The 14,915-nt window shown below is 38.2% G+C and overlaps 2 protein-coding genes across 2 annotated transcripts; both read right to left on the bottom strand.

Annotated features, from left to right (window-relative positions):
• Window positions 1–3,803: 3,803 nt before the first annotated feature.
• Window positions 3,804–4,631, bottom strand: LOC116302783 (E3 ubiquitin-protein ligase TRIM33-like). Its single transcript, XM_031712152.2, has one exon. The coding sequence runs from the start codon at window positions 4,629–4,631 to the stop codon at window positions 3,804–3,806; it is 828 nt and encodes a 275-aa protein (XP_031568012.1).
• A 1,953-nt stretch (window positions 4,632–6,584) lies between these two features.
• LOC116302772 (tripartite motif-containing protein 3-like) lies at window positions 6,585–11,231 on the bottom strand. The gene has a single exon (XM_031712141.2). The coding sequence runs from the start codon at window positions 11,168–11,170 to the stop codon at window positions 9,023–9,025; it is 2,148 nt and encodes a 715-aa protein (XP_031568001.2). The 5' UTR covers window positions 11,171–11,231; the 3' UTR covers window positions 6,585–9,022.
• Between the last annotated feature and the right edge of the window lie 3,684 nt (window positions 11,232–14,915).

Raw genomic sequence — 14,915 nt, 5'->3', positions numbered from 1 at the left:
TCTATGCTATTTATGCAAACGCTCCCGGTGTCATCTACGCGCATTTGCAGCTTTACCTTCCCATGGCAATCGGCGACCATATGAAAAGTCCAAACCGATAAATTCTCAGCGCTGTCGGTGTTCGGCTCTACGGAGAAATGCACAGGCTCCCTGTTGTTTGTCTTCGCGCGCATAGGCTGCAGTACGCCATTCTCATCCAGGAACCTAAAGCCGACGTTGGCGTGACTACTCGCGCCCATGCAAATACTACAAAGGATTAACTTCTTTCCCGAGTAGTTCAAATTCACGGACATACCCGTGACATCAACCCAAGATGCCTGGGTGTATTTTTTCTCGCCTGTGTAAGTCGTATAGACACAATCTACTCCAGCTACGTAGGGGTTGTTCATCGCCATATATAATAGCTCAGACCAATGCTTGCGACTGTTAAGCCGGCTTTTAGTAAGTTATGGTCATATTCCTCTTCTTTTTTAGGCGCTCGGTATACTTCTTTTGTTAGCTGCACTTTCTTAGGTGGTTGCGTATGGTGCACTTTTTTAGGCTGTTCAACAAAGTGCCTTCTAATAGTGTCAGAGTTCACGTCGTTCACCCCAAACTTCATGTCCGTAGTAGCTCGCTGCAGTTTATTGTTGTATCCTACTACAGAGCCAGTATTTATAGATAAATTACTAGGCATTAACCAACAACCCGGGGCTACTGCATAGTCCAACCTCGCCTTAGAATTTTGTATAGCTAGTTGGTAACGCTGTACGCCCTTGCTAATGTCGCCCTCCAAGATCGAACTTTCGAATAAGACCAAGGCTTCGGCTCGCGTCTCTTCTGCGGCGCCGGTATTTCCAATTATATTTGATCGGGTATTTACTTGGGCTCCAAGGATAGAATACACGTAAGCTTCTATGCTGCGGTTCAAACGGGCAAGGCCGGCTTTGGTTAGTCCTTTACCTTCTGGGGGTATGAAATTAAGATATTGCTTCGTTTGCTCGTCGTTGGTAATCTTAATAATCAGTGGATTGGCCCCTGCATACTTACCACCCTCGTCTTTGAACAGAGGTCCGTCTCTAACTTCCTTAGTGGTCTTAGCATTTGGTTCAAAGAAGGTGCTACTGTCGTGAGTTTCTTTGTGATACCCAGTGTTCCATCGTAGATTCAACGCATGAACTTCTTTATCGCTTAGCACATGTCCACCAATCCCCCAATAAGCCCAAATATGCCCCAAGCCATTGTTAGCACCGGTAGTGCATCTAAAGTCTTTTCCCACAACTCCAAACTCCTTACAAAGCCTGTCATAGGCTGGAACGTCGTATTTGTTATCTCTAGGATAAAACGCAGCATCTCCCGGCAGCGCAATAACACCCATTTCATGTAGTATTCTTCTAACCGTGAAGTGGAAGTGAAACATGAATATTGAATTCTTCATCAAGTTTGCACTTACACCGCAGCCGCTAGTGGCACACCAAACCGCAAAGTTTAGTTGCTGCGGCCAATAACGCATGTTAGGACCACTTAACCATTCATGAGATTCCTTAGCGGTGGTATGATTAATGGGCACGTTTTTGAAGATATCTCGCACCTTTAACGGAAAGGAAAGGTTGTTAGAGATCCGCATGTTCAATGTCAAATCCAAACTTGGATGTTTATCAAATGAAACCGCGGGTATCGGATAAGTACCGGTACCAAGCAATAATTCCTTTGACCAACCTTGCACGGGCTTATGTTCGATATAACCAGAATTCTTCAGTTGATTGTCTATCTGATCGACCAGCGTAGGTTTCAAATCCTCGTTGCTGTACATCCTAGAGCCGTTATAGTAAATCCCATCGGGTCTCCTTTCGAACTTACTAGGGTCTGCATGCGGAAACATCTTCCTAAAGGCCCTCCAGTTCCAGTAATCCCGGTTGTCGTGATGTGGCTGCTCCTCAATATCATTCCCAAAAGCGTCGTACATTAGTATATATAATGGATGTTATACCATCAGCGCCTCAGTTGTACCCAGATGTTCCCTATACTACACCTAACGAACTAAACGCCGAAAACTTTCGCCTGAATAAAGCGAACTTAATCCTGGCTTACTTGGAAGGGCAGGCAAAACACTATGAAAAAGTTAGAAAAAAGTACGTTAGAGCCCGGAGTACGCTACATAAGATTGCGATAACTTCAGGATCCATATCTGTTGTGTTAACGGGCTCTGGCGTTGCTACTTCGCTTACTGGGCCGGGAATAATCGTTGGAGTTCCTTTGGCCGGCGTTGGGGCAGCTTGTGGTATTATTTCGGCTGTTGCTACGGGTATTATGAAAAAGCTATCCACGAAAATATCCAAGCATGACACGACAATAGCTCTGTCTAGGGCTAAAGTAAATACTATTACCGACCTTGTCTCAAAGGCTTTGCGTGACAGAAAGATAGACGACGTAGAATTCTCGCTTATTCTGGCCGAAGAAGACAAATACGAGAAATTAAAGTCGGACATAAGGAATAAAAAAACAGTCGTAAAAGATCTTTCCGAGGAATCTCGCAAAAAGATCTACCAGGAGGCAAAAGAAGAGCTTCAAAGAAAGCTTGCTCAGTAAACATCTGCTTCGAAAAGAGCGTGACGGGATTCTATTTACATATCGAACGCCGGCTGTCTGGCTCATATGCAAATTAAATATAATAATTTTCACATACATAAGCGTCCAGATGTGTCTGGCGTTCGCTTGTGATCGTGGACTTTGGGGCTGGGGAGGCCTAAAGTCCCGAGTTCGAGCCTCGCTGTAGATGCATTTGGACCGGTTGCTGTGAGTGAAAAAAAAAGCCTCCCCCACTCACAGCAACCGTGGGGGGAGGGGTAGAAAGTGCGATTCAACCCCGCGATGGGGGGTTTCGCGAGGAAAAGTTGGAAAAGTCAGGGGGTGTCTCGGGACGCTGTCCGGAGTTCACCCTCTGGTGGGTCGTAAGAAAGATATATGTGTATGTACTAGAGGGCCTCTGGCGCGGGATGAAATAAGCCCCGTAAGCCCAAAATGCAAAAAACCCCACTGGGGATAGCTTGGTGTTCTGCGCGATGCATTCCCCAGTGGGGTTTCTGGCAAAATAAACGCCAGTTTTGCATTTTTATTTTCTCGGAATCCATCCTAACAGGGGGTGGTTGGGGTCTATTTTGTAAAATATTTCGTAAATTACGTCAGGATAATAAGGAATATCCTTATTCAGCCGACAAAACATCCACTCGGCTTTTGTCATATCAGAAACCTCAGGAATAGACTTACCGGTAATTTCAGACAAAATATAGTAATATTAATATAGTAATAGTAATATAGTAATGTAATATTTCCCTAGCTTTAATTTTTTCAACGCTTTCCGTAGGCTTTGTGGGGTTGGCTCTTCTAAATGGTCTATGATTTTCTTCTTTACTTCGTCGCTTAAATATATCGGATGTAAACCTTGGATATGACTCATCCAGTCCCTGAAGTATTTTATTCTCTTATATGGCGTTTTCTTACGACCTCCATTGGCGTAATACTGCTCTCTGGTAGCATTTGGTACGGCATTACGAATATTCTTACCACATTCGTAACACTGCGCTGACGTGTCGTCTTCTATTTGCATTTTCTTACCACAACACCAAAAGGGTTCTGGCTTAGGTACGATAACTTTAGGTCTTAGACAAATTATGCAAAAGTCGTTAACGAACTTCTTACATTCGTGCATCGTATATTTATAAGATATTTTTTACCTCCGTTTGCGATACCAAAATAACTTTAGGTCTTGGTAAAATACCCGTAAATCTGCTGTACCCATCTTCGCAATTCCGCGGGTTAAACCCCTAAATCTTTGGCATCGATCGCGAGTCCCCCTTACTGCTGCTCAACTCCTCATCGATTTTTCTCAGCAATTCTCGTTCGTTGTTTTGTAGTATTTGAATGATCTTCTTGGTTTTGTCTTTGACTTCCTTTTTAGCTTTTTCTCCTTGTTGTTTGATTGTGTTAGCAATCTTTTCTTGTTGTTGCTTTTCCTTGTCATCTAATCTCAACTGCTCTAGTACCTGCAGATGCTTTGACAATACAGCTTTCTTGATCGAAGCAAATTTGTCCAATGACATTGTCTCATGTTTCCTGTGATCGTGTTTCAAGCATGTCACGCAAATCATTGCATCACAATCTTCGCAGAAGAACTCTAGCCTGTGATGAGGGTGACTTGTACAAGGATTTTCTATTGTTAATACGAATTCAATATCTTCTTTCTTCAAATCAGCCAGACGAACGACCTTGTGATGTTTTGTAAACACTGAATGGTTCTTCTCGCATTCATCACACATCGAGCGATCACAGTCAAAACAATACCAAGAAGCTGACAAATGACTTTCAGAAACAGAACAAGCCTTTTCTCCTTCTACCAACGCCAGACCCTTCAACATTCGGGAATGTAGTAGACTTGGCTGTAGATCTTCGACGCTGCTTAATTCTGTTAGAGAAGTCTTTGATTTGCATCGAGGACACTTGAAGATGTTGATTTGGTCGACTTGTTCGGCGTGTCGTTTGACGCAAGGCTTACAAAATGTGTGGAAACACGACAAGATCTTTGGTTCAGTGAAAGTATCATTACACAGGGAACATTGGAGTTCTTTCTTAAGATCTTCAACAAACGATTCCATGTCTTCAGGAGTTGATACGAGACGAGTTGAGGGTGTTGTCAGAATAATATTCTTTGTAAGTCTATTGTTAGCCGATTCTTGGAAATGAGTGTGACCTTACTTCCTTGAAATGATGTCACGCTATGAATGCATAATTATTTAGGATAATTATTTTTAATCGGCATTCCATAGGCAGCTCAAGAAATTTTCTTTAATGCGATTTACTGTAAATTTATGTGATCACTCTGCTAAGGTTCAAATATAACGTATGTTTCTAATAAATCTTGACAAAACTTTGATATGTTGCTTTATGGGTTTTAGTTAGTGACCGTGTAAAGTTTGAGCTCGATCGGAGTTAGCCTCCTCCGCAGGCTACCGCCATGTATTCTGTGTTGGGGTACCTGCGTTAAATTTTACTGCAGATAATGGGGAACTAGGGACGAGAGAGGAGTAGGAGTGAGGACGAGGGAGGGAGAGAAAGAGCTCGTCACAGGAAACCCTAGAAGCAAAAAGAGCGTTGGGGGCTAAATCCAAGGCTAATTTGGCGAGATTTTTCAAAATTTGCTCTGTCAATCATAACAATTGGGAAGGCTGGAAAATGCGGCCCCTGACAACGCCTATCTTCGACATAAAATCCTTAAAATGCACAATGGTAATTATGATCTAAAATCCTTATTTTCTATCATATTGCCCTACTAACGTAACGTACCCGAGTCTGGGACGATCCACTAAGTAAAAGCAATCAGTGAGTGCATCGTGAGGGAAACTAATAGTGATAGGTTTTACTGGGCTACGTCATCATCAATTTCAAAAGTGTAATTTCGCATTATAATAAAATAAAGCTTTCATAATCTTGTAAAGCGCTCAAAAGTAAAATCATCGTTATGTTTGAAGGCTGTAGGAAAAAAATAATAAAATAAATGAATAAAAAATTAAAGAATTTGAATATTGAAAAAAATGATGTAGAGTATTTCTTTGTGGAATGATGGGGCAGAAAATCCGCAAACCAATTTCTATGCAATACATCTATATTCACATTTCCTTTTATGTTACATTACATTAAATTAAATATTTAGATCATTGAAAAGAAAATACTTATTTGGTAAAATAAATAAAGCTAAATATAGATTGTAATGAGAGGAAATGCCTAGCTCCTAAATAAACCATATAGTTTCCTAGTTATACCCTAGACCCTTTCTGGATTTTTTTTTTTTTTTTTTTTTTAAAGGAGCGGCCATGTTAGTGTTGCATGGTACACCAACATGGTAAACGATACTTAAAAGCTATAATACGATGGAATATTCAGTATTTTACTGAAATATGATTAAAATACAGATTCCAATTGGCATAACATAAAACATTTTCCAACTAGGTCAAATTATTTTCAATTTTCATCGCTATTTATCAAAGTGACTGTGACTCACATCACTGATTTCTAAATAAAACATGTATTTTAGTTCTAGAAATGAAATATGTCTTTATACGATATATACTGTACATTTTGATCTTTTTTTTTTTTTTTTTTTTTTTTTTGAAGTTGTCACGTGAATATTGATAGAAACTGAAAGAATCAAGTAGAGTGCAAAAAAATAGAGTGACCACAGTAAATTCGTGAAACACTAATTACTAAATAGTACAAAATAGTGCTAGTTAAACAATAGAAAACAAGGGAATTTACATGAAATTGTGCTATTTAGTATTACTAAAGTTTCACGGATTTACTGTGGTCACTCTATAACCTTTAATTAGCACTATTTTGTATTATTTAGTAATTAGTGTTTCACGGATTAATTGTTTGCACTCTATCCATTGATAATTATTACTATTTTGCTTTTTTTATTAATTTGAAATTGTATACGACAACCTTCTCGTGATTAGGTGTAGATAGTTTATTAGTAATATACTGTTGCCGGCTGCAAGCTGAATTGTGTAAATTTTACATATCATTTTGTAAATAAGATAATTGAATAAAAATTCTAATCAATATTTCTGTATTTATTTTGTGATTACTATTACATTCTAAATATTAATACACTATGTGAAAATGTTCTTAACTCTATTTGTCTTATAAAGCATCACGGTACTCTAGCCATTCCCAAGTTGAGAGAAAAACTGAAGTTGGTATCACAGTGCATTGTGGTACTGTTAAGGGGACGAAAACGACGCCATCTTGGAAATATGCCCCCTAATACAACCCCACAATGCACTGCAATGCCAACTCGACCTAGTTTCCCCTCAACCTCGTAATGCCTAATACACAAGCAAGTTTTCCTTTATACAAGTATCTTTGACATGTTCCATCGACCGTGTCGACGATTTTCAAGTCTTCTTAGATAATTCTCGTTAGACATAGTTCAAGCGGCAGCCTCGTTGATTTGAACAATAGGTTTTCCCACGCATGGCCTTCGAGTGTTTGAGAATACATTAATGCTGGTCAAACAAATATTTTTTAATCTCATAAGAACAAACATGGCTTGCGCGTCAATAAGCCCATTGACAAATTTTTCTTCCTTGTGTAAATGAAAATTTACAACAAATTTCGGTTGTGCTGGCAATTTCTTTCAATCAGCGGAGAAACACAAAAATTGAGTCAAGTTTTCTCTCAAGCCATTATCAGATGGAGCAAAAACAAAAAACAAACAAAAACAAAAAACAACCGGAAATGCTATGAATTGCTATGAATAATATAATTTTAATATGATTTCACAGATTTTCACCATATACCTTAGCTTTTGACATCTTCTAACATATATATAGAATATAAAACTTAGAAAAAGAAAAACAGAACAAAAAAATGAACAAAAAATTAAAGCATTGGAAGGAGATTAAAAAAACCAAAAGGCAAAAAATAGAAAATAATCAAAATAATTTCTTATTTTTTTACAGTGCTGACAGTCTCCTTTTTATTTTGCTGGATCGGCATTTGCGAGGAAAAGGATTAGTTCCTCTAAGTACTTTTTAACTATTGCTTTTCAATTAATCAATAATAAGTCTATTTATTATCCAAGCATCAAATGTGCTATTATTTACATTACATACCTTTGAGACCCTCATGGAATCGAATCTCTTGGTTCGTGTCCTTTACAATAATAGCATTATAACATTATACTTTAGGATATCCTATTTCTAGTAGTTATTTGTAAATACTGTTTTTCTTAGGCCCCGTACCCCCCACACTATGCCGGATAAATTTGAATCCGCAACTTTCACACCGAAACCGAAAAAAAAGTTTTCCGTCCACACATGAAAACACACACTAGTCCGATCAGAGGCGGCAAAAACGCTTCATTGCACATCTGAGCATGTGCATCGAAGCGCTGAAATTGAGCCCGCGGTGAATTTTTAGCCTTCCCGCCATTATCATATGACAATCATGACGTCATCGTATTCAAAAAATTTCGGGTACGAAATGTTCTCCGTCCACACTAATACGGCTAGCCAGCGTTTTCAAATTGTTCCACTTTGGAGACCGTATGCGAAAAAAATTCGTTTTCGGTGAAGAATTGTTCCGGATTCGCCCGCACTAGTGTGGACGGTTGGCCTAACCGAATAAATAAAAATTCGGATTCAAATTTATCCGGCATAGCGTGGTCGGGGCCTTAGTTTAGGTTAGCTTAGTTTTATCAATGTAAGTTAAGTAGTTTTATTTATGTAAATTAGATCTGAAAAGCCCTTTAGAGGGAGATCAATAAAGTTATTGTATTGTAAAGGAGACTCTGCCCCCAACCGTCACCTTTTATGTTACGCATGTTTGAACGTTACTAGGCAACTAATGACATTGGAAATAATGGGCTCGTTAACAGTCAGCAGTTGTCGTAAAAAAGATATGCTCACTAGTATTGCGGGCTATATTATAATCTTACAGTAGGCTTTGCGGTTGTCATGCGTAGAGGTGTTCAATTCCAAAAAACGGTTTTCCACGTCCATAACCATGGACGGCGGCTAGATCAAGAAATTCAACGGATCGGGACAGAGTCTTCTTTTTTTCTCCCTGTCCCTGAAAACAAAACAAAACAAAAAAAAGAAGACGAAGAGGAGCCTCTCCCAGCAGGGAACAGTGCGACTACACCAACCAAGCCCAACCAGACAACTATTCATACAAATTAGCCAATCATCACGATTGAGTATTTAAAGAATAGAATCTGTACAATTTTTTTTTTCCCTTTGAAAGCATATATTTTACTTTATACGTGTGTGTGTGTGTGTGTGTGTGTGTGTGTGTGTGTGTGTGTGTGTATGATTTGTATGTAAGAAACCCTTTAAAATCCAGAATTCACTAATTCATCTTGCCTTCGTTATATGTAGTCGCACTTTAAACGCTAAATGGTCATATTTTAGCACATGTCAAGCCCAGGGATATCATTCAATGTGTCATACCGATCAAATCTGTTACCGTGAAATAATAGTCAGTTCTATTTTACATACCAAACACCAGATTTCAACGTACTAACTAATAACAGACCATCCTTTAAAACAGTTATATATTGAGGGCTCTTGATTACATCACAAGTCTTTCCTACAAAACGACCATCCAATGTGAATTTTTGTACGCGGTTATTACCATAATTAGACACCAGTAGATGATGGTCATTATCAATAGCCAGGCCCAATGGTCTATTCAGCTGACCATCAGCACTGCCTCTACCACCAATCGTCGATATTCTAGTCGGTACGTTACCTTTCTTCTCAAATACATGAATAATGTGATTATTAAAATCACTGACGTAAAACAGTCCATCATGTGTTATCACATCATATGGAGTAAACTCGCCCTGTGCTGTCAAACCAAATTGATATTGATAGTCACCGTCTCTTGTGAAGACTTGAACACGATGATTACCACCATCACACACAATGATGTTACCAACGTCATCAACGTGTACTCCAAGTGGATTACTTAACTCTCCATCACCGTTACCTTGGTTACCATAGGTTTTTACCAATGTTCCTGTTGTAGTGCTCACTATACATATTCTATGATTACCAGTGTCTGTAATGACTAAATCTGTATCATTCAGAAATGCTAAACCTTGAGGACTATCCAACTGTCCCTGTGCACTACTTTGACTACCATACGTCAGTAAGAGATCTCCATCAGTGGTGAATACATGGACAGAGTGATAACACCAGTTGGTAACAGCGATCCTACTATTGTCTGCGTTTACTGCTATACCTGATAACCAACTGGATTCTATATCTTCACCTTTCACGTTAAACTGTCCTGTTATTCTCATGTCTTGTGGCTTGACCTTCACCACTAGTTTACTGTTAGATACATGATTCCCATTCACTTGAACCTCTGCTGTCAACTGACCAGCTACTTTAGCCATGAATTCAACTTCTACTTTAGCATCAGTTCTCACATATTTCTTTTCCATTTTCACATTTTCGTCAGGCTTGATTTGAACGTCTATAACATCCCTTGGTTCATGATTGACTTTTCCTGTAGAGGATTTAGTTGTCACTATCAGCTTTTCTTTCTTTAAAGCTTCTGTCTCAGACTTCACCTCCATAGTGCTCTTAGTGTGGTCTGTTTTCAAACAAGTTTGTATTTCTCCCAGCCCTGAATTCACTTGTCGCATCAGTTCTTCATTAGCAACATATTGTATTCTAGAGTGTGGTGGAATGGGATTGAAGATGACTTTCTGAGAGCATTGTGTCTCTTGAATGTTCATCATTTCACTTGCCAGTCCTCTTTCCATCACATTCTTGATGTATTCCTTGATGGCTGGTATATGATGTATTATATTCAAGTTTGTTGTGGCTGTGTCCAACTTCTCATCGATTTGTCTCAGCAATTCTCGTTCGTTGTCTTGTTGTATTTGGATGATCTTCTTGGTTTTGTCTTTGACTTCTTTTTCTGCCTTTTCTCCTTGTTGTTTGATTGTGTCAGCAATCTTTTCTTGTTGTTGCTTTTCCTTGTCATCTAATCTCAACTGCTCTAGTACCTGCAGATGCTTTGACAATTCAGCTTTCTTGATCGAAGCAAACTTATTCAATGACATTGTCTCATGTTTCCTGTGATCGTGTTTCAAGCATGTTCCGCAAATCATTGCATCACAATCTTCGCAGAAGAACTCTAGCCTGTGATGAGGGTGACTTGAACAAGGATTTTCTCTTGTTATTATGAACTGAATATCTTTTTTCTTCAAATCAGCCAGACGAATGACCTTGTGATCTTTGATAAACAATGAATGACTCTTCTCGCATTCATCACACATCGAGCGATCACAGTCAAAACAATACCAAGAAGCTGACGAATGACTCTCAGAAACAGAACAAGCCTTTTCTCCTTCTACCAACGCCAGACCCTTCAACATTCGGGAATGTATTAGACTTGGCTGTAGATCTTCGACGCTGTTTATTTCTGGTAGAAATGTTTGTGATTTATTGCATCGAGGACACTTGAAGATGTTGATTTGGTCGACTTGCTCGGCGTGTCGTTTGACGCAAGGCTTACAATATGTGTGGAAACACGACAAGATCTTTGGTTCAGTGAAAGTATCATTACACAGGGAGCATTGGAGTTCTTTCTTAAGATCTTCAACAAACGATTCCATGTCTTCAGGAGTTGAGACGAGAAGAGGGAGTTGTCTGAATAATGTTGTTTGTCAGTCTATTGTTAGGCGATTCTTGGAAATTTGCGTGACCTTATTGACTTCCTTGAAATGATGTCACGCCAATATGAATGCAAAATTTAGGAGATCATTTATCGGTTTCAACAATGCAGGGAAATTGAATTCTGAATATATTTCTTGATAACATTTTTACATCGGCTAGTAATACTATTGAATGCTCTACAGTGAACAGCACGTTATCCGACTTTTCCATGCACTTGGAAGCGATTTCGTCTGTAGACTCCTGTTCTCAAGTGCGTTTTTCTTGTAGTAATAAGTTATGCGTTCGGTGTGTATATTATGAAGTAGAGAGAGTAAGAGAAAAATATCAAATGCCCTTGGCAGGATTCGAACCCTCGTCTTCGGTATTCTAGTCCGATGTGTTAACCACTACACTACAAGGACCAACCACGCTGGTAACGCAGCCAGAATATGAAATGTAGGGTAATCGTGAGGATACCAGAGCGATATTTTTTCTCTATAGATAAGTTGAACACCGTAAATATGTACGCAAAGATTAGACATAGTATAGTAGTAATAAGTTATGCGTTCGGTGTGCATATTATGAAGTAGAGAGAATAAGAGAAAAATATCAAATGCCCTTGGCAGGATTCGAACCCTTTATCGGACTAGAATACCGAAGACGTGGGTTCGGGGGGTATACCTTGGGGACGTTATATGCATTAAAATAAGAATGTCAAAGTATGAAAAGAATAAAGCAAGACTGCAAGTACGAAGATTCTTGATAAATAATTCGGTCATCACACTGCAGATCCCTAAGGAAGAACCCAACCGACTACACAAGAAAGACGAGAATACATTATCCCGCTTCCAGTATCGAACTGACTACACAAGAAAGAACGAGAATACACCATCCCACTTCCAGTATCGAACTGACTACACAAGAAAGACCTAGAATACATCATCCCGCTTCCAGTATCGAACTGACTACACAAGAAACAGAAAAGACGATCCCGCTTCCAGATAACAACAGCCCAACCTATTATTATTCGAATAAAGTATTTTGAGATAACAGAATGAAATGTGGCTCATAATATGGATTAGCTGTACAAATTCTACAAGCACCGGACTCCTAAATACCTCAACTAGCACTTTCACGAATCCAACACAATTTCCAGCCTCGATGGAGAAGATGTATGGATGTTTTTTTTCCACAATTAATGATTAAGTCGAGGGCGACAGGACAGAAGAATTGGGTAATAATAATAATAATAATGATGATGATGATGATGATGATGATGATGATGCTGATGCTGCTGCTGCTGCTGCTACTACTACTACTACTAATAATAATAATAATAATGCCTTTATTAACATTTCCACGTAGTGGCTCTTCTATGTTAATATAATAATACGAAATAAATAAACTTTATATTTCTAGTTCGGCTATCTTGAATTACAGCAGTCAACAAAATGGAGCATGCGTAGACATAATCTTCTGTCACGTGATCTGCTAGCTCCGCCGTCTCATTACTTGACAACATAGTGACATTGATTGACATCTGGTAATTGATAATGAATTGAACTATGAATGTGAACCCTATAGTAGATGCCCGCAGAGGTCTCTTGGGTAAGATCCTAAAGACTCCTGGGTACTATTGCGCAACATGTCCATTTTGTCGGGGAGGAATCAGAAGACAAAAGTTTTTTTAAGTGACCAATTTACCACAGGAGACCCGCTAATTAATATTGATAAATATGTTTGAGTTTGTTTTCATAACTGATCTTTAAGGTTATATATTTGTTGAGTTTATTCTCAATCAGGAAAAACTAGCTAATGACACTTATGGCGCTACGCGTATGGCCACCGCATACCTCTATGTGACGGGCTTTTATACGTTAAAATCAATAGATTTAATTTTTTTTTGTGATTATCGATTGGTTATCGAATAACCGATATCAATCCATGTTGGTTAACCAATTTTTTGATGGATATCGATTTATCGATTGGATTTCAAATCATCGATTTCATCGATTGGCCAGCCTTGGAATATGTCTGTCCCGAGGCCCTTGATCAAGTTGAATAAATATTCAGGCTAAGAGACGGTGACAAGCATAACTTTTGCATTAGATCAGTTTCTTTTGGCCTCGGAAACCAAAATGCTTCGTTGTTATACCGAATATGAGCTGGTATGATCGAGCAAATGCTTATAACAAAACATTGCTAATTATCCATGCTTTTATGCAATTTTTATAGTCTATTAGTAATACAGTTGCCGGCTGCAAGCTGAAGCTGAATTGCCTAAAACCTTACATTATGTTGTAAATAAGATAATTGAATGATAAATTATAAACACTATTGCAATATATATATTGTAATTACTATTACCTCCTAATGACTATTACTATATATGAAACTATTCTTAACTATATTGTTTTTTTAAGCAGTGTATTCGCCATTCCGAAGTTGAGAGAAAAACTGAGTCGATTTGGCATTGCATTGCATTGTGGGGCTGATTGATGTTAGGAAAAAATATCCTTACAAACAATGCACTACAATACCCACTCGACCTAGTTTTTCACTCAGCCTCGGAAATGCTAATACTCTCGATAACTCGATAGATGATAGAGTTAACTTTTCAATAAATTTGAAAATAAGAAAAATGAATACAAATGTTAATCAATATTGCTAATTAGTATTTTTACACAAGTGAATATCATAAATCCGGCGCGCTCATTAGTCATAATTTACGTCTTTATTTATGCTGCTATATTCACCTACAGGTATTGAATATAGCGCACACGCTTGTTTGTTGATTTGTGCCGCTTGCAAAGATAAATAAAATTTGAGAAAAAAGAAAGAAAAAAAAAACTTTCTCTTCAATATTTATTATATTCACTTCGTGTTAAAAATACTAAAACTACTAGAAATAATAAAATACTAAAAATACTCAGGCGAAGCAAATATCGAGAAATATTTACGTCGCCGCTCGGTAAATATTTTCCGATATTCACTTCGCCTTAAGCGAAGAATTGTTAAATATATATTCTAATAGCTATCAGTATGGTATGGTATGGTATGGTGTGGTGTGGTGTGGTGTGGTGTGGTGTGGTGTGGTGTGGTGTGGTGTGGTGTGGTGTGGTATGGTATAGTAATGATCTATCGCAAATCCTGCGCTCTCATTGGCTGACGTACTAGTGATCTATTAGTGATAGACCATTACAAACGAAGTGTAAGAAAAAATTAGCAACCAAACATCAAATTGACTCGATTTTTTTTCTTTCTTCTTTTTCTGACACCTCTGTTTATTTATTTAATCCTTAAATTAGCAAAATCCTTAAATGCTCAGGGGAGCTATATTTTTACGGCTGAGTATTGGAAAAAGAATATAAACTGCAATAATGAAGTTTACATTGCTAATTATCCATAACATGCTTTTTTGTAATTTGTAGTTTCATATGACAACCTCCTAGTAAAAACTCAATGATATTTATTGCAAAATCTTACTTGTTGTCGTTAACACGAGCAAATTTTGTTCTTGGCAATTTTTACCTATCAAGGAAAAACTAAACTCAGATTTTCCTTGTCAAGGCAAAATTAACAGTTTTCTCTATCTACACGAACAAGTTTTTCTTTTTAAGGAAAACTTGTGAAGGAAAGAATTCTCCGTGTAGGTGCGAGATGGGAACTAAAAATACCGCTTCCTTCTAAGATTGAGATGTATAT

Source organism: Actinia tenebrosa, unplaced genomic scaffold (genome assembly GCF_029948245.1).
Source record: "Actinia tenebrosa isolate PJP-AT-01 unplaced genomic scaffold, QUT_ActTen_1.0 PGA_scaffold15__27_contigs__length_11533743, whole genome shotgun sequence".
NCBI lineage: Eukaryota > Metazoa > Cnidaria > Anthozoa > Actiniaria > Actiniidae > Actinia > Actinia tenebrosa.
Note: the sequence above shows the minus strand (reverse complement) of the source record. Positions and strands in the feature narration are given on the sequence as shown.